Source organism: Canis lupus, chromosome 11 (genome assembly GCF_011100685.1).
Source record: "Canis lupus familiaris isolate Mischka breed German Shepherd chromosome 11, alternate assembly UU_Cfam_GSD_1.0, whole genome shotgun sequence".
Taxonomy (NCBI): Eukaryota; Metazoa; Chordata; class Mammalia; order Carnivora; family Canidae; genus Canis; species Canis lupus.
Window position 1 is genome coordinate 5,773,042 of NC_049232.1, and position 26,048 is coordinate 5,799,089.

The following is a 26,048-nucleotide window of genomic DNA, read 5'->3' on the forward strand; positions in this document are numbered from 1 at the left end:
TATAGGAAGTACCTAAACCAGTATTTTATTTGTGGGTGATGATGATCAGAACCTCTGATAAGTGCCTGTTGCCTGCCAAGGACCAAGAATGACTATTTTATGAGCTGCCATATTGCAAAATGCACATTTGCAGAAGGAAAGCCAAACAAAGTGCGTCTCTCAGCTCCACAGCTTGCAGGGCCTCACTTGATCCCTGAATGACATCATCTTCTATTCTTATACTATTTACCTGCACTTTTTTGCTCCAGACTTGAACTGTTTCTGGATTAGAAACCCAGGTGTTCTTAGCAGATTCTCCCTGGGGTCCAGTGCAGTGCAAGTCAACACATAATGATCCTAGCTTAGAGTAAACTCCCTTTTGATTCAGCATTTGGTTCAACAGCCAACATAGAAAGCTGTATTATTTTATTTTTCTGTAAATCAAATTAATTGCAACTCTTGGCCAATATCCTACCAGGGTTTTAGCTTTTATTGGAGGGAGTTCCTTCCCCTCTGAGGACTACAGAAGAATTTGAGAACTTGAATGCTGACAATAGAAGTATCTCTAGTTCATCCTGGTTATCACTGATACACTTGTTGCTTAAATCTATAAAATCCCGGGAAAGACCCTGCTTTGTGCCAAAGCTGGAGACACTAGTTCCTAGTCTGGCCTTTTTAGGTGCACCATGGACCTACTCTTTTTTGAAATACTTATAGGGAATGAAGTGCAGATCCTACTCAAAGAAACCATGTCCTTTCCATTCAGCTACTGTCCACAAAGAACTTCTAAGAGCCTGCTTCCCGCCCTACTCAACCCCCCAAACACCCACCATCATCTCTTCAATCAGTTTAGCCTTTAAGGGTAGAAAAAGGCCAGGAGGAGAGGTTGTTCAGAAGCCACTTCTTTAGTCTTTGAGGCAAGAGTTTTCAAAGGCAACTACTCTCTTGGAATGAGGGAAAATAGAATTAAAAAAAACAAAAACAAAAACTCAGCACCTGGTATTCTCTCTGATTTCTCTAAAGTAGCATAAGCAAGACACAAATTAATACTCACAAAACAAAACAAAACAAAACAAAACAAAACTGTCTTGCTACAATTCAGTACAAGAATAAGCTGGGCCCCGCTGAATAAGGCTCTACCTTAGGGGCTGTCCAGCCCTCAGGCGGCCCTTATCTGGGAGTAGATCAGACAGGAATTCTTGTAGCAGAGCAGAACCTGCAACAGCTGCCAGAAAGTGAGAGTGAAATTCTATGGAATCCCAGAGATGGAGAGAGAGTCCTTCCCACAGGGGGAGCTTCTGAAAGACATGATACTTGATACTCCGAGGGGAGTATCATACTTGACACTCCGAGGGGAGTATCACCTTGGAGAGGAGTTGCTATTTCTCCCAGATGGCAGGGTCCTGGGACAGGGCGCATTTCAGGCAAGAGACAGGAGAACAAAGCTAGTGAGGCAGGGAAGTATGATGTGGCCAAAGCTCCGGGATGCCTAAGATCTAAATGGAAGACCTGGTTCTGTTGCGGGTGGGTGAGGGCCAAGTGTGGCCACAACAGGAGCTGGAATGTGTTTCTTACAGACTTACTATAGTCCTAGCTTGGGAATGAACATTGAACACTCCCAGTGAACATTCTGAAGAGCGATTTGACCAACTCACAACTACAATGTAAAGACTCCCAACTCCTCCACCCTATTTTATGTAGACTGGGGAGTAGAAGGGATAGGTTGTTGCTAGGACAGCAGGATCTGCCAACTCCTGATAAGCTCCGAACAGAGATGCCTGACTCCAACCTCTTAGTGACTTTTGTCTGTCCGCTTTTGAATATGAGAGTACTTGATACCTTCTGTTTTGTTCTCAGCCTTAAGACCTGGTTAGATTCTGGGACAATGAAAAAAAGCCCACTTGCCCCCAATTACACAAGGCTGCAATTCTGGTGGGAGAATTTTGATATGGGCTTGATGGAGGATATTTAGTTATCAGAGATTTTCTTGGACAACACCTATGAGTCTATCTGTAAAGTCCTCTGTCTTTGGAGCGATGGAGTGTTTTTTAAGTTTCACCAGTAAAAGAAGAGAACGAAAAACAACTAGTATTACATTCTTTAAAATGGTGTTATCAGGGCAGCTCGGGTGGCTCAGTGGTTTAGCGCTGCCTTCAGCCCAGGGTGTGGTCCTGGAGACCCAGGATCAAGTCTCACGTCAGGCTCTCTGCATGGAATGGAGCCTGCTTCTCCCTCTGCCTGTGTCTGTGCCTCTGTGTGTGTGTGTATGTGTGTGTCTCATAAATAAATAAATCTTGAAAAAAAATAAAATGGTGTTATCAGGGGTAAAAGGTAATGGTGATTTAGTTGCTGTGATCTTTCGTTCATTTCTTCACTCATATATTCAACATCTAGCTATCGAGCTTCTATGTTGTGGAAACCCATTGATTTTCTGCCTACCATGTAGTCTCCTCTTTCTTCTTTATTCTTATAACAGAATTGTCATTTTCCTTGATGATCCCAAGCCCCACACCAATCCATTTGATTTGGTGGAACTGACTCCAGCCTTGACTTCAGAGGCAGACACACGACTCAAGCCAGGCAGAGATCCTACCTTGGCAAATGGGTCAGGGATGGGCATGTGATGCAACCGAAGCCTGTGTAGCTGGAGCCCTTGACTTCTATGGACAGACTGTGGAGAAATAACCCTTTATCTTACCAAAATTCAAATTGGAGCTGTAAGCCTGGAGATATTAATGCCACAAGGGTAGTCTTTAGACTTAAAAAATATGGAGAGCAAGAAAGTCCTAAAAATCAGTTTGGATCCCTTGATCCACCCTTGCCTGGGAAGCCCCTGGATTTCACAGTTACATGAGCTTGTTTTCTTCAAGTCAGCCTGGCTTACATTTTGGCAATTGCATTTGAACGAGTCTTAAGGGGAACCTGGGTGGCTCAGTGGTTGAGCATCTGCCTTCAGCTCAGGTCCTGATCCTGGGGCCCTGGGATCAAGTCCCACATCAGGCTCCCCACAGGGAGCCTGCTTCTCCCTCTGCCTGGGTCTCTGCCTCTTATTCTGTGTCTCTCATGAATGAATAAACTCTTTTTTTTTTTTAAATAAATGAGTCTTAATGGAAACAACCTGGAATCCTGGTCTGGTGCCATAGGGTCTAACTATGAACATAGCTCTAAAGATTGTAATCCTAAATAAGAATAATGCACAGCCCAGTCTCAAACTTTGCTATGACATAGTAACTAATTGGATCCACTTAGGAAAAAGAAGACCCTTCACTGGCCCATTGAGACTGAGTTCCTCCTGTATATATATATTTTTGAAACTATGATGTCACAACCAGTTGGCAGATTTCATGTCAAAGTACTAAAGTATCGTGCATCACAAGTGCAAAGCCATAGGGTCACTGCTGCGTGGGGCACCTCATTGATTTTCTGTCCTTGCTCAATCGTTTTTCTCTTTTGCCAACAATCCATCGTGTCCTGAGCAGGACAGATAGCCAAAACACCAACCAGTCTGTTTTGTTTTTTCCATTACGTAGCTGGGTGTCCTGGGGCAACATATTTCATCTGTGTTGTACCTAAATGTCCTCATCTCTGAAATGGGAGAGGGGAAGAAATAATATTCCTACCTTACCTTAAAGGATTTCTCTGAAGTGAGAAAAATAGATCTATGTCTGCAAAAGCAACCTAAAAATTTAAAAGCACAGTAAACATGAAAGGGTGAAAACACATACTTGCATAGTCCAGGCAAACCTTGTCTTTATTTTGAATTGGCTGAATAGCCTTAGATACGGCAAATGTTTAACAGGGTCTCTGGGGGAAGAGAACCACCCTGATTTACAGCCTCGACAGATTCCCACGGTGTAAACACTCCCACTGTGATCACTTTTCATCTACCGATCAGCTTGCAAAATCACTGAGTCTCAGCTCCCGTGTGTGAACCTGTACAGGTGCAACATTGCTCAGGCATCCTGTGCACCTGCTGCAGTGTCATTTATAATAAAGTTTGTTTGGCTAAATGTTCCCTGAAGTACATTTCATCTTCATGATGGCACAATCTCATTATTTTATCTTTATCTGTGAGATGAGTCCTGCATAAACGTATAATACTACGGCTCTTGCTGGAAGGTACATCGCGGTGATCTGTAGTTGTAATGACACTTTTTGTCTTATCTGAGCGTGCTTAGGAGGGCTCTTGACATTGAAGGCTAATCAATCCTTAATTGCATTAATTTCTAGTTCTATAATATTTCGACCCCTCTGGCGCAAGGAATTTTTCTGTTTGCACTTTTAGGTAAGCGTTATACATATCACTATAGTGTATGGATATATAAGTATAAATATTTAAAACAGACAGTCACTTCCTGAGCTGGTGGAAGGATGTCCCTCAGACCACCGATCTAGGTTTACATCAGTGTTCAGAACCATGCTCACTGGGCCTGAGTCTCTCACAGTTCCTTTATGTCTTTCTGTAAATTACTTGAAAAACAAAATGCCCCGCATTAAGCAACTGTGAGGCATGTTTTTGAAGCTACCACATCTTCTCCTGTCTTCCCAGCTCTCCTGCTGAGCATGGACAGAATTCTAAACTGACCGTGACTAAGACATTAGTTTTCTCATGAGCAGGTGGGCTTCCGCAGGCTTTCTTGCCTGTGATAAGGAATCTCTGTGAGTGTTAAGCTTCTGAAAGTGCTGGAGGCTTCATCTGAGTGCATTTGACCACCGAGCAGGGCAGAAACACTAAAAGGAAAAGTGGTGACACGAGGTGACAGGTTCTGCCCTGGGAGGGGTGCTCTTCAGCTATGGCGGTTTGCCCTGACCTTGTGCTGTTGCCTCATTTCCGGGGGCTGAGGTATCTTGTTTGTTTTATAAAAATGAAATGGGTCAGCTGATACTTGTGAAATGACATTATGCACATGGTTATTCATTGGGATTGTATGTAATTGTAAGAGTCTGGAAATCGTATCAAAGTCCACCAACAGAGGACTGATGAACTAAACTATGATATGTTCATACAATGGAATACCATGACCCCCTCTGTACGAAAGAAAGAAGGAAGTGTTTGTGTTCTGATATGGAAAGCTCTCCTCGTAGGTGCATAGCATGGACTGCAAAATGCTACCCTCTGTATAAATAATAAAAATAAATAAGCAAACACAGAGAGTGGTAATATAGATTACATCTAGAGAGGGGAAAAAGAGAGCCTGGGGATAGGAATGGGAAGGATGCTCTTCATCATATGCTTTTTATCTTGTGTTTTCTTTTTTAAATTTTTAGTTATTTATGATAGTCACAGAGAGAGAGAGACAGAGAGGCAGAGACACAGGCAGAGGGAGAAGCAGGCCCCATGCACCGGGAGCCCGACGTGGGATTCGATCCCGGGTCTCCAGGATCGCACCCTGGGCCAAAGGCAGGCGCCAAACCGCTGCGCCACCCAGGGATCCCTATCTTGTGTTTTCTATGACAGTACGTGTCACCTATTCCAACACACACACACACACACACACACACACACACACAATTCCCCCCCCACACACACACTTTTTTTTTTTTTAAGATATTGGAGCTTTAAGAGAAAGACAAATCCCTATGATTTCACTCATATGTGGAATTTAAGAAACAAAACAGATTAACATAGGGAAGGAAAGGAAAAATAAAATTAGATAAAGCAGGGAGGGAGACAAATCATAAGAGATCCTTAACTCTAGGAAACAAACTGAGGGTTGCTAGAGAGGAGGTGGGTGGGGGGATGGGGTAATTGGGTGATGGACATTAAGGGGGGCATGTGATGTAATGATCACTGGGTTTTGCATACAACTGATGAATCACTAAATTTTACCTCTGAAAGTAATACTTCACTATATGTGAACTAACTTGAATTTTATTTAAACTCTTGAAATCTTGAGTGGAATAAAAAAAAGATATTGCAGTTTCCCTTGGGGAACACCCATGAGTATTTGTAAAGTCCTCTGTCTTTGAAATGATGGTTTTATAAAAATTGAAGAATAGGGGCACCTGGCTATCCTCAGTAGAGTATGCATCTCTTGACCTCGGTGTTGTGAGTTTGAGCCCCACGTTGGTGCCTGGGTGGCTCAGTCAGTTAAGCATCTGCCTTCAGCTTCTGTCATGATCTCAGGGTCTTGGGATCGAGTCCCATATTGGGCTCCCTGCTCAGTGGGGAGTCTGCTTCTCCCTCTCCCCTAGCTCTTGCTCTCTCTCTTTCACAAAGAAATAAATAAAATCTTTTTAAAGATTCAAGTATTAATAAGAATAATAAAATTTAAAAATCCAAGTATAATTAACATACAGTTCAGTATAGCTCAAGCATAAACATAGTTTCAGGTGTACAACAATTCTATCCCTTACACAGTGCTCATCATGATAAGTGTAACCTTTCGTTTAAACTCACTCCTTTATTGTCCTCTCCCCAACAACAACCTCTCCATTGTATGCCATGATAAGTATTCTCTTGTTTGTTTCAAGTTTCCATTTAAATTCTTGTTAGTTCATATATAGTGTACCACTGGTTTCAGGAGAATTTAGTGATTCATCATTTACATACAACTATCCAGTGCTCATCACAAGTGCCCTCCTTAATGTCCATCCTTCATCTCGTCCATCCTCCCACCCACCTCCCCGCTTCTACCTTGAGTTTGTTCTCTAGTTTTCCTCCCTCTATTTTTCTGTTTTTCCCCCTTCTCCTATATTCATCTGTTCTGTTTCATGATAAGTATACTCTTAATACCCTTCTCCTGTTTCATGATGGAGCTTTTTATAAGTTTTAGCAGTAAAAACATTTGAAATTGTGGAAAAATATACAATTTGGTGACACCAGATACACCATTCACAATGCTGTATACCTATCACCACTATCTACACCCAAATCATTTTCAAGACCCTCAATTCTGTACCCATGAAACACTAATTCCTCCTCCTCCCCACCCCCAACCCCCTGGGAATTTCCAGTCTACTTTGTGTCCCTATGAATTGGCCTAGTCTAGGTACCTTACATAACAGTGGAATCATATAATACTTATTTTTTCTGTGTCTGGCTTCTTTCATTATCCCATATCCATTTTCAATTTCTTAAAATTTTTATTTAGTTATGATTTTCCCATGTACACTTTTTAAAGGAAACATCTACCAACTGTATACATAAAGTTGTGAAAGTCTGAAAGTGTACTTCATGTCAGTAGACACACAAGAGAACAGACCTTGTGAAATACATGGACGTACCTGGGACAAGGTAGCACTAGTTTCTGGTGTTTCCTGGAAATCTCTTTGTAACTTTTAAAAGGTTAACTAGTAGCCGAGCTTGCTAATGCCCTCCCATCTCAAAAAATGAACTGATATGGCCACTACTGCCCATGAGTTTTGGCTCACATAAGACAGGGTTCTTTAACTAGGGTTCCCAGGGACCTTTGGAGGGTCCAGGAGTCTTTTCTGAAACTGTATGCAAATGTGTAGTGTGCTGGCGTTTCTGGAGAGAATTTGAGCATTCAGAGATTTTCAAAATGCTCTGTGAGTCAGGAAAAAAATAAAAAAGGCTAAGCTCACATTGCTAAGTGGGATCATTAATGCTGTCCCCTCCCAGGAAACACATCTAAAAACTCCTCCTTCAAAAAAAAAAACAAAACAAAAAAAAAAACCAAAACAAAACAAAACAAAAAACTCCTCCTTCATCAACTGGTTTACCTAAGTATGTGATCACTGAACCCACACCAAAAGGTAAGCCATTGACATAAGCCTGATGAATGAAGTCTCTGGCTTAAAAATACTATCCTCAGAATTTCCATACTTAATATATAATAGTATGACACAGGTGATTTGGTGACACAAGGAAAGGACCGTAGCATCAGGGTATCTGAATACAAAATTGTTATGAGGAGACTGAGAGCTTTTTTCATTCACTTCATCAGTGGGTACTGAGTACCTGCTTTGTTCAGGTCTAAGTGCTCAGGATAAGGCTGTGGATGAAATAATGCTTCCACCCTATGGAGTTCCCATCTTACTGGTAAGATTTAGAGAATTAAGGAGCGAAAAAAGGAAAGTACTTTCCAAATACTCTTACATGCTTCAGTGAAATCTGAGAGTAGCCGGGTGTTTGCTTTTCTATATGGTGGTTGGGGAATTCCTTTCTGGGGAGGAAACATTTGAGCTGACTTCTGAAGGCCATGGGAAGGGTGGGGAGGAGGGCAAGCCAGGCAGAGGGGACAGGCAGTGCAGCACCTCAGGCTGCAGGTGAGATGGGAGGTCCTGAACACTGAGATGGTTCGCGGGCCCAACAGCCAGCCCTGCCTTTCCTGGACTCCTTACACAGGGGCTCCTTCCTCCTCCTCCTTTTCTACACTCAAGTCCTTACCCTCATCCATCATATCCCATTCATCTTCCATCAACCAGTACAATTCCTGTCCTCAATGTTCCTTCTTTCTACAAAATCCATCTGGGTCTTTGATGGCTTCACTGCCTTGCCATCTGTGCAAACACCTCATTGAGCCAAGAGAACTTTGAGCTCCTGGAGAAGCATGTCTGCTCCTTCTTGAACAGTCGTGGTTGATAGACAACATGGCCAATCTCAGAGAATAGGGTGGACAGGATGGCCAGGATAGCCACAGGCACCAGAGTGGTCTTTAAATGAACGTCAGATTTATAAGTATCCTCAAATTTAGATTTGGCCATTGCTTGCCACAAACAGGGTATTACTCAATTTGTGTATTAAAAGTACTATCTATTAACCACTTATACCATATATATATATAACATAGACTGTCTCTTTTTTCTTTTAATATAGTAGAAAACACAAAAAAATGGACATGGCCCAGGTTGCTGTTACCCTGAAAGGCTTAAGTATAAAGTGACCAAGTTCCAAAGAAGTTCCTTGGGGTCAAACCCTAGGTCTGTAATATCTTGGGCAGATAAATTTGACAAGTTTCTAAACCATGCTTAACAGTTCTAAATAGGGGAAGAGTGGTGTCCCAGACCTAACTTACATGATGAGATCTGGGGCTTTCAAATTGAGATTTGGGCAAAATTTGGGACTTTCCGTTGAAACTGATGAAGACTTTGGGGACCCTGGGATGGGGTGAATCTCTTTTGTGCATGGGATGGACATGGCTCTCTGGCAGCAAGAGGGTAGATGGGGGTAGAATGACCCCCAGAATCTATGGGTATATCATCTCACACCAAGAGACTTAACAGATTTAAGAGTACTGTGTAGAGATGCAGATAATTTCTAGTTGCTTGAGTCCTTCCAAGGAGCAAACTGAAGCCAAGGATGGGTCAGAGTGCAGACATTCAGGACTTAGGCTATCATTGCTGGCTTGAAGATGGACAAGGGGATTCTGAGCCAGAAATGCTGGCAGTCTACAGAAGCTAGGGAAAAACACCAAATAAAACAGATCCAACAGAAACACCAAATAAAACAGATCCAACACAGAACTCCACAGAAAGGAAACGCATCTTGATATTAATGCCATGAAACAGACTTCTGACCTATGGAGCTATAGGAAAATAAGTGTGTTGCTTTAAGCCCTTATGTCTGTGGTAACATGTGTTAAAGCAGCAGCAGAAAACCAACACAGGACCTAATTCATGAAGAACTTTTCCAGAAGTTAGTGCATCAAAACAACTTGTAACAATGCCTACTATATAGTAAGCACTCAAATAGTTAACATCCTTTTCAAAGATGAGAGGAAACAAAGATGTAAAGATAGAAATAATTCTACCAGATGGTGTGAACAACAAAACAATGACCTACATAGAACCATCTTCAAAGGTCTTGACTTTCTCATTAAATTTCTTGAGAGCATAAATTCCAAGATTATGCCGGGTATTCCTAAAATGATTGCCTGAAGTAGGAGCAGCAAACTCTAATACTATGTGGCCTTTGAGGGAACACCAACAAGACAGACAAGGGAGTTGGACATTAGCCCAGACTGGAAAAGTGGCCCCAACCAAGGGGCAGATCTGATCCCAGCTAAGTGACATCAATGGAAATGCAAGACAGGGACTTCAGACTTTCAAGAAGCTGGAAATCTACACCTTGTTCTAGGACATCTCCTGTTTTTAAATGCTGGAAGCCGATTCCCATCAAAACACAGACAGCCCCACCTGTAATTTTCAGGCAAAACTGCTTACATTGGTCAACCACACCAGAGCCAGAGGCCCTTCACTTGGTACCTCTGGCCACTTAGTGAACATACGTGAAACACAAAACAGTGAGCTGCTTTGAATGCCTTTTTTTTTTTTACTCTCTCACCACTTTACCTCATAAAAGCATCTTTCACAGCGCTTTTGCTGCTCCATCTAAATCTAAGGAAGTATGAGTTACATGAAATTCTCAAACAGCAAGACAACTTTGAATTGTATTCAAATCCAGTTTTATTAAAATAATTTGGCAATTTTAGTGGCAGTACAAAGTCTTCCACCATGACCACTGGACATATTAGATAGGAGGAGTTTCTGGTTTTGGTTTGGCATGGGTTTAGGGGTGCAGGTACTGTTTCTAATTCTTCCACCCTCCCTTTCATTACCAAGTGGCAAAAGTGCCTTAAGTTTCTCTGCCTACAGTATCCTGCTACTTATAGGACAGGAATTTGTCAAGTAAGACTGAAAAAATAAATTCCATAGATTCAAAATTCTCTGCAGATATCAAGAACATACAAAGGATACTAGTGACACCCACATTTAGTCCTCCAAGTAACAAGGCAAGCATCTGACATCTGGGGTTTCTTATTTTGGTTTATTGCTAATTACAATTCAGAGACCAAAGGGCTTCCAAAAGCTCTAAAAATCTTCACTGATATTCCCCCATATGGTTCCATTGAATTTAGAGGAGAAAACCAGGAGAGTGCTTGAATTGGTCTTGAAAATTCTGAGCCCATTTTTCCTTTACTGGGATTTTTCTTCTGCAATAGCTTGGGGCACTATTGCTTGCTCAATGCTTTACAATTAGCATCTGCCTTGCAAGAGATCTAAATATTGGCTTCATAACTATTACTGGAGAGCAGATGGTAGAGGCTGTTCCTGTCCAGGGCAAAACTTTTTTTTTTAATTCTTTTTTTTAGCAGACCTTAAGCTAAAACCTTAAAGGATCTGATGCTCCTTAGTTGTTCTCCAGTGATCCTGAAGCTGTCTGTAAGAAAGAAAGAAAGTTGTGTAAGCATCTTTACATGAGAACTTTCAGCTGGTTCCTAAGGCGTCCTGCTTTTCTAGAAGTGTATGAAAATTTGGCTTTGGCAGAGGAGCCCAGTGTTTTTGTTCCTGTGATAAGACTATCTCTTGGGGATCAGAATGCAGAGAACGAGGCAGGGCAATCACCTGAGAAAATTCTGCCCCTGCTTCCCTCTGAGGCAGTACTTTCTTAAGATTTGTGAGGATAGTTTCAGTATCAGTGGTCACCCATTGTCTATTCCTGGATATTCTCGTTATTCATTTGAGACTGTTCCCCTGAACGGCCAGTTTATTTCACTAGAGGGAGAAGACTGGCCCTACCATATCAGTGTTGTCTGCCTAATTATTTTCAGGAGGAAACTCTTATTCCTCTAGTGGGGGAACATGTTATCAGAGTCTATTCGCATTGATTTGTGGTCTAAACAGTATCACTACTCCCAGAAAAAGCAACTTGGCAATCAAAACAGGCGAGTGTATTTATATCCTCAGAAAAGGGCCTTGACTTTGCAAAGGTTAACTATGCAAGTGGTTTATGTTGTTCCAGTCACTCAGGCCTAAGAATATTAAGTCACGGCAGCAGCAGTTACATAAAATAATATAGTTTTAATTCTTATTAAATGAAGAAACATTTTCTTTTGGATGAGCATAACATTTTTAAGTTTCTCAAATAATTCTTAGTGTCTAATTTACGTTTTTTAAAAAAAGGTCAATTGAAATTATCATTGCCAAAGTTAAAGAATTAGGATATAAGGGTCCCTCTCTCATGTTAAGGTTTTTCTCTCATTCTTCATTTCGAGAATACTTACAATGAGACATTTGAACAATATCTGGAACAAAAAAAGCAATGCATATAATGTCATGTTGCCAACCCACAAAGCACTTAATCCTAGGAGAGGGGAATCATACTTACAAATGGAGTCCTGATTCCAAATTTGCTATGGAATGTCATGGTGACTTTGTTTTTATGTCCTGTTCTTTGATCAAAGGCATGGCATGTATCAAAAGGTGGGCTGTACAAGTGAAGGCTCACGGCAGGTTCTGTATGGCTAATGTTCTCTACTCGATGTAAGCCAATGGAATCTAGACAATACCCAAGAAGGAAAAGTGGAGAAAGGGGCTTAGATGATGGGTATAGGTAAAAATTTTGTCAACCACCTGAGATCATCAATCAATCGGATAAAGACAGAAATTACTTTGGAGTGACTTTCCAGTGAAAGACAGTAAGCAATATGTACTCGACTATTTCCCAAACCCTACAATTATAGTAAAATCATTTTAAAAAGGCATCAACCCAGGCACCTGGGTAGCTCAGTGGTTGAGCGTCTGCCTTTGGCTCAGGTCATGATCCTGGTGTCCTGGGATCAACTCTTGCATCAGGCTCCTTGCAGGGAGCCTGCTTCTCCCTCTGCCTATCTCTCTCCCCCTCTCTGTGTCTTTCATGAATAAGTGAATAAAATCTTCAATAAAAGTTTGAGAGCTTGTAAGTAGATGAATAGTTTTGCCAAGGATAGAAAGCTAAATCCTTAGCTAACCCAGGGGAAAGCCAAAAATTAACCTTTTATCTTGACATGATACATATGTGTACACACACACACAGCTCTGAACAGCTCAGGGATTAGCAGTAAAACTACTTCTGGAAGTGAGGGTGAAGATGGGGCTAAAAATCCAAGAACTGGTTGAAAGCCAGGCTCAAATTCCTTTTACCATTTCTTTCCCTCATTCCCCAGAGTACATGTCTGAGATCTATATTCTAGAAAGAGTACAATACACGAGCTCAGGACTGGCAGATACCAGGTGAAAAACTGGTGATATGAGTCAACATTTACTTATTGAATGGTAGGATCCCTGCTTTCCTTTCCACCTAGCTGCCAGCATACTACCAAACAGGATTTTCTTTCCCCTCGGACAGGAGATGGGAAACAGCTTCTCAGGGAATCTGATGAGCTCCAGGACAAAGCTCTTAAAGATAGCACCATTGGCTGTTCCTCAAGGAAAAATGTCTGCCAGATTATCCCAGAGTGAAATCCAGTTGACACACACCATCCATATGTTCAGAGCCACCAGTTAACTTTTTTTTGTCTCTAGTTTTCAAATATTAGCCTACAGCCAAGTTCACTAGACATTGGGGCAAGGCCTCTAGTATTAAAGATGGGGGTTGGGGCAACACCCCAAAATGCAGACACTTGAAACAGACACTTCTCAGGAGGAGACTAAAAAAAACAAACGAAACCCCTGAATAGAAAGGTTGAAAGAAAAACCGAGGAAGCTGGAAAAGACTCTAAGGACAAAGGGACAAAAACAGAAAATAGGAAAGGAAAAAAAAATCAGACAACTAGTCCAGGTGGTTTCATATCTGAGCACTAAGAGATTCAGAAACAGAACCAAACAAAACAAAACAAAACAAAACAAAAATCCCAAAGAAATACCTTGAGAGTATTTTCTTGAATAGAAGGATACAGATTTCCAGAATAAAGAACCCACAGACTACCCAGCACCATGAATGAGAGTCATGAATCAAGGTACAGGACTGTAATGCAGAGGGCAGGAAAAGATAACTAAAAGGGGACATTCCAAAGTTTCAAGAAAGAAAAAATAATTTCATAGAAAGATTTGAGAATCAGAATGGTACCAGGCTTTCAGAAAGAGGATTGGAAAAGAAAAGTCAAGGGGTTACCTTCATAGCTCTGAGAGCAGATCTGAGGTCCTAATTCCACATCCAGCTAATTTATCAATCATGGTGCCAGGATTTTTAGATATATGAGGTCTCAAAAACTTATTGTTCATGAACCCTGTCTCACAAAGCCAGTGAAGATATTTTCCACCAAAAAAGAGTATGAACCAGGAAGGAAGCAGACAAGAGATGAGGAAATAAGATCAGCAATGGGAGGGAGCAAAGGGAAAGCCTGCATGATGTGAGGGGACCCCAGGATAGCAGGTGAGCCCTGACTGAGAGCCTGACCAATTCACAATGAAGCAAGTCTAAGGGCCCTGGGGGAAGGGGAGAAGGAAAGACAAAATACTCAAAACTACGTTAAGAAATTTATAGTTAGGAGAGAATCTGAGGAATAATCAAGAAAGGAATTCAGTGAAATTAGTGCAGTTAATGTAGGCACCAAATTAGGATTTATGCTTTATGATCTGGCTCCATAAGCTTGCATGAGAGAATAGTGAAGCCTAGAAGCAGAAGACAGGTTCTATCTCAGCTATAGTTAGACCACCTTCCAACAAGTCACAACTTCTGGGATCCTTAGCAGTTTTCCTCATTTCCAAAAATGGGACGTAATCTCAGTTATGCAGACTCTGATTCCATAGCTTATACTTACTGCTCATCATAGACCGGCCTTAAGCACAATTTTGAGCCTAAGTTCCACCTCCTTAAGAACTGACTGCCTTTATACAAATTATTTGTTTCTCCGATTGCAAGCACATACACTACCCAATGCATGCTGCACAATCCTGCCAGCACAGACCCCACAAAACCTAGTCACCATCCTTTAGAGAAGCCCCTGAAACTCTTGTCTGAAATCTGCTCTTAATAATCCCAGCATCCATCCATCTGTCCATCCATGCAGCCATTTGTCCATTTGTCTTTGCCTCCATTTCTTTTATGCCCATGGTGTACCATCTTTCACAATAACCTTGGACCTTTCTTGGTGATGCTCATGGATGCCAGTTTGGTCCAGGCATGTCTACCATTTGCCTTTACGTTAGGTAATTTGGTCTCCTTGTCCCAATTATCTTTTTTCTTCCACTCTATGTTGCACACTGCTATGGGATCCATCAAGATGCTCCCAATAAAATTCTACTGACCAAAGCAAGCTCTTACCTTCAGCTGGTTTTGGAGTCCCAGGCCCTGATCTCACTTCACTATTCTACTAACTCGTGTCCAAGCCCATTCTCCCTTCTCTCCAGCCAAACCACTACTGAACATTTTTCATTCTTTGCAAGGATTGTGCCTTCCCTTCCCTCATGCTCTTCCCTGCACTCGAAACGTCCCTCCTACTGATCCCTATCCATCTGCACTCTTCTTGCATCCGTAAAAATCTACGGTTGAACTTTTGAGGCTTTTGATCTTACAGGCAATTAGTCTACAGAAATATTTAGCTTATCCTACCCGACATTTTGCTGATTGGCAAAATCCACATTCCCCCCCCCCCCAGCTCTCCCCCCACCCATCAGAATTTTCACTTCAATGGAAAAAAGAAATTTGAGCACTGTGGCTGGAACTGAGTGGCCATTGCTGCCCTTTAGACAGTGTGGCTTGCACACAGCAGTCCCTGCACCCTTATTCCTGGCCTGAATTTCTCAATTGCCTTACCTGCTTGGCTCCTGTAGGCTCTGCGTGGACGACTCTACCTATTCTTTAAGACCCAATTTAGTTTCATAAAGATTCTGGGACTCTAGCAGAAAGCAATTATTCTGGAAGGCTTGTTGGCCTTATTGCGAGTGATACAGGCAACAAAACTGTTCTTAGAAATTTGGTGTGTCTAACATATATACAGCAACCTTCAAATAAATGCTTTCTGCCACATAAGAAACAAATACTTTTTTGTTTTGTCAATGGAGGAAGAAACCTTGCTATACTATCTGACCTTTGTAAATGCCTTGCATTCTTTTATTTTGTTTTATTTTATTTCGTTTAGAGAAAGAAAGTGAGAGAGAACACAAGCAGGGAGAGGGCAGAGAGAGGGAGAAGCAGACTCTCCGCTGAGCAGGAAGCCCCATGTAGGGCTCCATCTCAGGACTCTGGGATCATGACCTAAGTGGAAGGCAGACACTTAACTGAATAAGCCACCCAGGTACCCCAGTGCCTTGCATTCTTAAACTCATAAACAAATTTAGGACAAGTATCAAAACTAATAAGGGACTTTAAGATCTAAGAAGAAAGCTGCAGGACCAGAAAAAAAAAAACTCTCTGTAATATTTTATATTACATCAGAGGGATGGCATCCCAATTAAGGGTATGGGCTTTGGAACCAAATGGCTTGATTTCAAATCCTGACTGGCAATTAAAGGCTGAGTGACCTCAGATGTGTTATTCTTCTGGTGTGTTGGCAATCTCTTCTATAAATGGGAATCAAAAATGATCTATAATCTTTAACAGGCTTTTTGGAAAGTTATTCTCCCTTTTAGAAATGCAGATGTTAATCACAGCCTCTTTTGAAAAGCATCTGGCTCTCCCATATTACATTTAGGAAAAAGAAGGAATTCTTGGTAGGGGATCTATAAGTCACTGCTAAACAATGGGCTCTCTAAAGATTCTCTTGAGAATATTCTTTTAGGTATGCTGTGTACATTTTATAAAAACAGGGACCAGTTACAATTCTTAACCACTTCCAGAACATTTCCTTACATTTTTTAACACAAAGACTAGTATTTCCAACCTGACTTCACTCCCTTATTAAAAGGATCCACTTTTGGGGTGCCTGGCTGGCTCAGTCAGTAGAGTATGCAACTCGATCTCAGGGTTATAGGCTCGAGCCCCAGGTTGGCTGTAGAGATCACTCAAAAATAAAAGCTTTAAAGAAATAAAAATAAAATAATCTACTTTTGTAAATTCATATTCAATGCTAACTGTCCTCAGACTTGGCAGGAAATGACTTTTCAGTGCATGCCAACCTATGTGCATGCATTTTGAGTGATTCTAATTCAGACACAAAGGTTTAAAAAAACAAAACCCATTGCTTTAGATCATTTTCCAAGTATCTGAAATCATGACTCCATGAACCAAATTCTGCTGGACATATAAATATGCAAGCAGTATTTCAAATGGGAGCTCAAGGCTTTTCCCACTTGCCCTAAGAAAATGGTATTCCATGTTACCGTTGATGTAGGCACACTGGTTTTCTCTCAAGGTTCTTTCAGACTTCTTGATCATCTCATTGGATTTTTTGTCAGGCCAGGCAAATAATGTCTCCTTTAGATTTCCCTGCAGCATCTTCAGAAAGCAGTGGGAATCCGTGTGATCATGGATACTGCTATATATACACAAAAGACAATTCAGCTCAGTGGATAGCCCAGTACTCAGAGCTCAGTAACACTCTGCCCAGACCTCACTACCGCTGCGTACTGTCCAGAGGACTTGTAAATGTCATCAGTTTGTAATTAACATTGTTCAGGGCAACATATAAAATACCAGGTCTTCCATATTAATGCATATACATGGTGCAATTCTGGTGCATAACTGGAATACAGAACAGTTCATTTTTAAAAATTGGGTTAAAAAAAATCATGTTGTAACGCTACTTTGGTAACAAACACAAAACCAGCAACCTTCTTGTCTTTTGCAAGACACAGCTTTGATAGCTCAATTAAGCTGGGCTATACCTGGATTATAAAACATCAGAGAAATTTTAGAAAGGATAAAGATAATCATCTCTAATAATTGCATCACACATGTAAGATCACACTTAACATATAGTGGGTTTTTTTTTTTCCCCTGCAGGCCTTTTCTCTCTTTTCTTTCCTTTGGGGGACAAAAGGTAGGTGTATGTGTGTTAGCATCCAAGAGTTGTATTGTAATCTTGTTAACATTTTGCAGATTTAGAGTACTCCACCTGTGATTAACTCCCAAGAATAGTGGGAGAAAGATAGTACACTGGATTTGCAGAAAACATTTATTTATGGAATCTTAGAGTAAATGGTATAAAAGGTGTGAACCTGTATATGTTATTAGCATTTATCTTCTACGTTGAGTGCATAAAACCTTAAGAACTCACCTTCTAAATCCACAGAGCCTAGTTTTACTCTTGACATTATCTGTTCTCAAATAATATTGAAAATGAACAAAAACACCACCATTCCATATGAGTAAATAAAGTCCTATATAGACCTAACTACCTCCAAATCTCATAAATTCAGGTTTCCTTTCTCCCATCAAAAATGGGTCTGCAAGTACTGCTTTTACCACTCTCAAAAGCCTGAGAAGGATCACAGATAACAATACTCACAAGTTTGTGAACTTAGGATAAATTAAGGAACCAAGTTTCAAAGAACTGGTATTAGTTTAAGTTGCCTTATCCTCTACATAAAAAATTGAAGAGAAAATTAAAAAAAGTAAAAGTCAGTTAACAATAAACTTGAAATAGCAAGAAATTTTCTGAATTTGTGAATTGCTTTTCTGGTTCCAAATGAGCACACTTTGGTCTTTGGTCCTGCAATTGTTTACAGACTTCAAAGCACCACAAAGGTCAAATTTTAGCAAAATTCCACATACATTTAGCTCCACAGAAGACAGAAAAAGTTAAACTGGCTACTTACCTCCTTTGATTTACTACTCATTTGTGGGGCTGGGTTTGATGTACATGGTATATGCCTAAACTCTTAAACTAATTCCCATGAGAACTTTTGTTGGAACATTTTGAACAAATAACTGTAACATGAAATTTGTTAATGCTCCCAAGACCTGTAGCCATTCTGGCACTGAACTTTCCTTATGCTGGAATAAATCATCTAATAAGTATCTGCAAATGAATAACTGTATTACCTGCCATGTCCTTCACCCCAACATAGAATCATTAGATTAAATTTTCCATTTCCTTCATCCACAAGATTTCGAGTATACCTGAAAGGAAGGTATTCAGAGATTTGAATCTGGTTGACGAAATATGCATTAGGAAAAATAAGTATGTCACAAAGCATGGTTCGTTTACAAATGTTAACATTTCTCCCGCTAAACAACTTTCAATGTGGTTTTCTAATTAGAAAAATCCAACACAAATGGTAACAATTTTTCACAGTTCATTATGGACACTTTTGGATTTTGTATCACGTTTATAGCTGCTGCATTTTAATTAGTGGCACAAAAAGGGGAACAGGAGAAAAAGGAAATTCCTTGATTCTCTACGTGACAGCCTCAAACTGATAAAAAGAATACGTTTCTTACAGAGGTATTTGCAAAGTTCACTACTGCTCTAGGCAAGAATGTTACTGTTGTTTTTTCCCTCCTCCCTGTAGCTAAAGCTAAATCAAAACTTAAGAAACAAGGTTTCATTAAATAGCTGTTTCTAGAATTCTCAGTTTTTGCTATAGCCTAGACACAAACTACATTTGAAAGCACACATATTGAAAATTCCTCCACAAACAGGGTAGGAGTTAAGTAAAAACAAAGGAAATGTCTTAAGGAAAGTAAATAATACTCTAAACCTTTTCCAGGAGTAATTGGCCAAAATAAAATAAAATAAAATAAAATAAAATAAAATAAAATCCCAAATCAAAATAACCACAGAAAACAAAACAAACCTACTTTTAAAGTTTCTATTAATCAAAGAGGTACTATTCATGCCACCTAATTAACAAAGCTTGATAACTATGACATCTGTTTAGTTTTTTTTAGGACGAGGAATCTTTATCCCATATTTGGGGGAGTGTTTGATCACATGGTCATCTGGTCATTTATGTTCTGAGTGCCCCTTCCTCCCCTTGCCTCCCCAGGCAGGAGGCCAGGTGCTGGCAGAGCAGGAGCCCTGAGAGAGTTGATTAATAAGTGCTTTTTAGATGTCAGTCATCATCACTTTGTAGCTCTTTCTGACCTTTCTGAGGGGGTGTGCACAGAGCCTTTAATTCCCCATAAACTCCACTCTGGTATGAGGATACTCTTCTTCCCTCTACCAGTCTTAGAGCCTTAGGGTCACCCTTCTTGCCTTTCTGTTCCCTCCCCCCCCCCCCCCCCCCCCCCCCCGAATTTACTGTCTGGCTTACACTGGAACATACTCTGCCTTGGTTTTTCTGCACTGGCTTTCCCAAGGTCAGAGATCAGAATCCTCTGCAGCGCGAACACCAATTGCATGTAAAAAATTCTATCAGGATGATTTCTGCTCTCCTATGCTCTCCCTCCACATTCCCCCCAACACCCAGGACTGCATCATTATCTGCATTAGTTGCATGTCCGGACACCTGTATAAATAGATCAACAGAAATCCTTCCATGTCAAGTGACTTGGAACTTGTCACTCAAGATGAATTCAAAGCCCCTGGAAATGCCGCTGTTCTTATAGCCCACCATGGTTGATGAAGTCCACCTGAACAATGATGTATCTGGGCCAAGAGCAAACTGTTCTACACCATGAGTCGGCTGGAAGTTTAGTGGTTGTTTATAGTGAGGGCTTAGAATGAGGATGCTCATTTGAATCCTGGAGCAGCTACCTGATAGAAGTTTGACCTGGTGCAGGTAATCCAACCTTTTCATTGCCTAACATTCCTCATCTGGCGGTGGTCGGTGGGTAAGGAACTGTACCTATCTCACAGAACTGTCAATGAGTTGCTACACCAGTAAAGTGACTGAAAGTGACTGGATGGGTACCGGGCCCCTAATAAGTCCTCACTTGAAGCTAGTGGCAACATTAACAAGTGGCCTCTGGTAGCTTTATTGGCAGCCCCAGAAGGACAGGAACCAAAGGAATTTCCTGGAGCCCACTTGCCAGTGGGAGATGGGATCTTAAGCAGGCTTCACTTGTTAATCTCAAATCTTGAAACACAAATGAAACTGCCCTTGTCGACAAATACACCGCCTATGTTTAAGTGAGGTGACTAACCCCAACTGCTCCCAAGGAAAACAATCTCTGCTTATTCTTATCTTTCGAGTATTAGCTAGCTGCCCTTCGTAGGAAACAGCCTCACCCTTGGGGGGGGGGGTCAAGTTTTACTTCTGTCGCTAGAGGATGGGTAGAGAGATTCGTTTTTTACTTTTATCACCAAGCCAGAGCCTCAAAGGACCATCTCACTCCAGCACATGTGGGAAGCAGCGGTCTTCAATTTACATTCCAGAGCCTCAGAACCGAGGACAGGAGAAAGCACATTGCTTGGGGGCTGAAAGGGAACCCGGTCTTTAACTCACAACCCTGACGGCGAGTTGGAATAAACCCGCAGTCCAGGAAGTTCAATGGGTTTGGGAGGCTCAGTTTAAGCTGAAAACAACGACAAAAATCAAAACCCCCAAAACGCCAGCAGCTGACAACCCTACGATGCTATTTTATATTGGCAAAAATGCCTGCTGGCAGGTGCCCGCCGCAGGCGACCGATGGATGGAGAGCTAGGGGGCTGTGTCCTCCGCCGCCACCCTTTTTTCCGGAGGGCTGATGGAGCTCTCTCCGGGCAGCACGCTCGTCAGTGCCCCGGGGGCGGCGGCCCGGGGGGAGGGAGCCTGAGCGCGCGGGGCCCCCGGAGACCGACCGCGCCGGGGAGAGGAGCCCACGAGGAGGAGCGGGGGTCTGGAAGCGTTCGGGTGGACGGGAGGGAAGAGCACGAAACGCATGACCCACCTTGGGGCCGCGGGGCCGGGGCTGCGGGCGCTCCGGGGGGTGGGGGGGCGCTCCCGGAGGAGACTCCTCCTCCCCACGCCCGCTGCTCCTGCGGTCCCGAGCCCGCGCCGTCGGCAGGGCTTCGGGGACCCGCGCCCCGGCTCCGGCGGCCGCGGCGAGGGCGCGCTCACCTGTACTGGTCGAACTTGGCGTACGCGGCCCACTCGGCGGGGTCGCTCTCGTAGGCTTCCAGGACGGCCTGCACCTCCTCTACGTTCACCTCCTCGCCGGCGAAGAGCTGGTGCAGGATGCGGATCAGCTCCGCCAGGGTCCGCGGCTTCAGCACCTCGGTCTGCTCCATCCCCGCGGCGCTGGCGGGCTCGCGGCTCTGCGCGGGGCTGCGGGGCTGCGGGGCTGCGGGGCTGCCGGGCGGGAGCTGAGCGCAGAGGAGCGGGGCGGCGGGGGGTCGCGGCTGCCCGCGGACAGGCGCGCACACACCGGAGCCCCGAGCGCTCGAGTGCCGCAGGCCCGAGGCGCCCCGGCCGTCCCCCAGCGGAGAGGAGGCGCGCGCGCGGACGGGCACCGACTCGGCCGGGCTCGGCGGCCCCGGCCCCTTTTAAGCTCTCGGAGGCAGCGGGACTGTACCAACGGCCCTCGGAGGGTGGGGAGAGGCGGGGAGCGACCCGGCGACGGCGGCGGAGGCGGCGGGAGCGTGCGGACAAGGTCCAGGCTCGCCGCCCCGGGTCCCCCCGCTCCGCGGCGCGCCCGGGAACGCCTGCGGCCGCGCCCCCGCCTGCCGGGGTCTCCGCGCCCCTCTCCCCCACCTGGCCGCGGCGGGTGGTGTCTGCCCATGCCAGCCCCTCTCCCCGCGCCGCTCCCGCCCCCGCCCCCGCCCCCGCCCCCGCCGCGGTTAGCCACGAGAGGAAGCCGCCCGGAGGAGTCCGGGGCTGGGGGGGAGGGCGCTGAGGAGGGAGCCGGGGGAGGAAAGAGGCTTCCTTCCAAAGAGAGCAGAGGAGTGGTGAAGAGCTTGCAGAGGAGAGGTTGGGGATGGAGCCTACTACCCGGCTGGAGAGCTACTGTTTCATCGATTGACACTACTCACAGCAGGCTCCAGCCTGGCTGGGGGTGGGGGGTGGGGGGAAGTGGAAGTCTTTCTTGAAAATATATATATTTTTTTAATGTAAAGAATTTCAAAACGAAATGTACTGTACTGAAAATGCATTTTCACAAAGGACACTTGGGTCTCGAGCAGGACTAGTGAGACGAGGGAAGGCCAGGTACCCGCTCTTTGAATTTAAAATCAAACATTTCCTTTAAAATAGTATATTCGGTGCAAAGACCTGATGTATGTAGCATTCATGTCCCCTAAAGCAATACTTTAAAGCGTTTTAATTAGACTATCGAAATCAAATCGAGGCGTGTACTTGAAGGAGCCTATTGGTTAAGGAAATGCATTTCTATGCCGAGCAGGGCACTCAGCACGAACGCTTCGTGAACAACACAAATTGTGAATGAAAATAAGTGTGAGGGACAGAAGAAATGCAAGTATGGATTCACTCTTATTGTAAATGAACCCAGGGAATAATTCGAATTCAGGGTTATTAAAGGCCTGAATTTTTGAAAGACGGGTCTTTCCCTGCTCCCCTCAGCCCATTTTGCTTCAATGTATGTCTGTATATTTAACCAAGCCCACCCAAGCGCCCCAATGTGTCTATATGTTTAAATCCTAAATTCATATTTTAAGCATCCGTTTAAACATCACACTGTATTCTAACAACGTTGTTAGAGAATAAAAATGACAGGTCAGTCAATCACCATTGTCCAGAAGGAGGTAGAAAGCAAGCACTCCAGAAGCCAACCTTTTGTGATATATGTTGTTGCGAGGTGGTTAATTGTACTAGTCTGGGACAGAGTACTTTGTACACTTTTGTTTACTTGAATTTTTTTTTTTTTTGTTCTTCTGTTTTCTAATTGAGTCTCCTAATTATTTCATTTCAGCTCTCCTAATCTAGACTTTCACTGGCTCTTCTTGACTCTCAAAGACTTGAGGAATCTTACCTAGTACACCCATATTCACAGTTCTATTAATTGCCTCTCTTCTCTAAATCTTCCCAGAAACAATTTCATTGGTCATTACTATGTGGATGCCTCCCACATCTCCCTAATTTTACACACTGAGAGCAATCTCTAACATCCTTTGGCACCCAAATTGGAACATATTTGAAACTCCCTTCAAGCATTCTTTTCAACTCCTGGAGGTTCTATTTCTGCAGTGAGGCTATGTAGTCTCAAAAACCACATCCACCACTGCCAACTCCTTTCATCGCTTCATTCTCAAACCCTTCTACCAAATGCCAAACTTTGTACCTCTATATCTTTTATGATTGCCTGCTTTTCTATACCTATTGCCACTACACTTGCTCAAGCCTCTATTTTGGGTGGATTACTGTAAACTTCCTAACTGGATTTCTTGGTTGCAGTGCCTGCCCCTGCGCCCTCCCCGCCCCAGGTGAACCCTTTATTCACAACCACTAGATTTATTATCCTAAGGCATCAATTAATGATATCATTTCCTAGTCAGATAACTTTCAATAACTCTTATTTCCAACACACAAGGTTTGTCAGTCTGGCATTCAAAGTTCTCCATCTTTGGGTTCTAAATTAGTTTTTTCATCTTTCACCTTTTTGCCATTCTTGGTTTTTATTTTTGTTTTACAAATGTTATGTTCCAGCGAAATGGGATTATGATCCTATCTTGACCTTACCCAATTCATTCTTTTGCTTAAGCTTCTTATTGTGACTAGATTCTAGAAGGCTATTTCCATACATCCAAATCTTACTTTAAGGTCTTAGCTCAAATGTTTTTCTCTCAAATGAGCTGTATCTCCCCCTGAACTGGGGCAGGAATCAATCCTTCTTAGGGCACTTACTATGTCAGAACAAGTATTGCAATTGCTTGTGTGAATCATCTTGACACAGAGAACCTTTAGGACAGGCTCTGCTTACGTTTTATATCTCCCAGTGTCCGACACACAGTGCCTTGTGTATGCATGAATGGCAAAGTTGGGAAAAACAGAGGTAATTGCTAGAGTAATCCAATTGCTAGGTTTTCTTTAGGGATCCTGGGGTAGTGAGTTCAAATCCAGAAGACTTCTCTCAATTGTTTTTGGTTTCTGTGCAAAGAACACCTGAATTCTTCCCAGAACAGTTGCACTACTGAAAAGGAGGAGGAAGAGGAAGGGGGGAGGAAGAGGAAGAGGAAGAAGAAATTAGAAGAGGAAAATGATGGACAATTCAGAGTCTATTAACATAAGCAGAGTACCTATGTTAGACCCAGAGGTAGTAGCTCCACTCTATTCTGTACTGCCCAGGGCAATGACTATCACATTTTCAGACACTGACATAAGGTAGATATCCACAGGAGGGAACAAGAATTACTGAAGGTCTAGAAAAATGGTCTATCCATCCATTGCACACATTTTAAGAAGCATGTGCTATATGCCAAGCACTCTTCACAAAACCAAGTCTCTGTCCTTGCAGGGCTTATGCTCTAATGAGGTGTGGGGTGCAGGGAGGAAGGTAGACACGCCAACAAATATTACAGTATACGGGGAGAAGTGGACACGTAATGTACACGAATATATAATGTAGACAGCAGAAGCTGGGTCAAGGGGTGATGAGGAATTGTCATGTTAGAGGAGTTCAGGGGAACACTTCCCTGATGAAATGTTATTTCAGCAGGGACTGAAGGACCTTAGCATGACTTGTAGCTGTCTGGGATAAGTTTCCGGGTAGAGGAAACACTTAAGTGCAAAAACCCTTGGAGGAAACAATTAAGTATTTGGTGAATATGGATGTGGGCGGCAGGGTGTGGAGGTAGGGACTACAAATCACATAGGACTTCACAGAACAATGGAAATCATTCAGGGATTTTGGCCAGAGAGCAAGCACATCAAGGGAATCCAAATAGTTGGCTACTAACAACAATCTGAGGGAGAGATAATGGTGGCTTTGGCCAGAAGAGGGGAAGGAGAGGGGAGAAAGGATTGCTTTCCTAACATGTTTTGAAAGTAAAGGCGTCAGGATTTGCAGATTTGGAGATGGGTTGTTAGAGAGGAATCAAGAATGAGTCACAACAACTGCAATAACAGATCTGCCACTGACTAAGGGAAGATTTAGAGGGTCTGGGGTCTGGAATGAGGAAAAGATAAGCTTTAAAGATCGAGATAACTAGAACTGGAACAAACAGTAAATAGTTAGAAGTAGCAAGGAGAAAAGGAAGACCAGACCACTGGAAGACAGTTGTATAAGGACTAGACCATTCAAAATGGATAGGGCCTTTTTCATGGAGAGCACTACAAGTCATCAATATATACAGTCTGAATCCCCTATGAGGACACAGACTGTGGATTTACTCTTCTAACTTGAGAATCCGCCCACACTCAAATATACATATATTTTTTTTCACTAATATTATGTAAGAAAACAGAGGTAACTCTAGTATCTGGTACCAAAACTTTTTGCTTTCCATTATTTCTAAAAGTCAAGTTAAAAAATTCAAAACTTCAACTTAAATCCAAAAATCTGCCTAATTAGAACAAAGGTGCTGAGAATAGCAATTTTGTCTCATTCCAAAGCTGAGAGCATAATAGGCACTTAGTATGTGAAT

General features: G+C 42.8%; 1 protein-coding gene across 1 annotated transcript; it reads right to left on the bottom strand.

The window, feature by feature from the left end:
* Window positions 1-10,332: 10,332 nt before the first annotated feature.
* On the bottom strand, window positions 10,333-21,950 carry CDO1 (cysteine dioxygenase type 1). The gene is made up of 5 exons (XM_038551845.1): window positions 21,571-21,950; window positions 18,629-18,706; window positions 16,966-17,120; window positions 12,053-12,222; window positions 10,333-11,104 (listed from the first exon to the last, which is right to left on the bottom strand). The coding sequence occupies exons 1-5, from the start codon at window positions 21,738-21,740 to the stop codon at window positions 11,075-11,077; spliced, it is 603 nt and encodes a 200-aa protein (XP_038407773.1). The 5' UTR covers window positions 21,741-21,950; the 3' UTR covers window positions 10,333-11,074.
* Window positions 21,951-26,048: the final 4,098 nt, after the last annotated feature.

Excerpts from the sequence above, each read along its gene's own strand:
- CDO1 (XM_038551845.1), bottom strand. The coding sequence starts at position 21,740 with ATGGAGCAGACCGAGGTGCTGAAGCCGCGGACCCTGGCGGAGCTGATC. Across the intron at positions 12,223-16,965 it reads CCAGTGTGCCTACATCAACG|ATTCCATTGGCTTACATCGA; the intron begins GTAACATGGAAT and ends GGTATTGTCTAG. Across the intron at positions 11,105-12,052 it reads TTGGAATCAGGACTCCATTT|ACAGCTTCAGGATCACTGGA; the intron begins GTAAGTATGATT and ends TCTTTCTTACAG.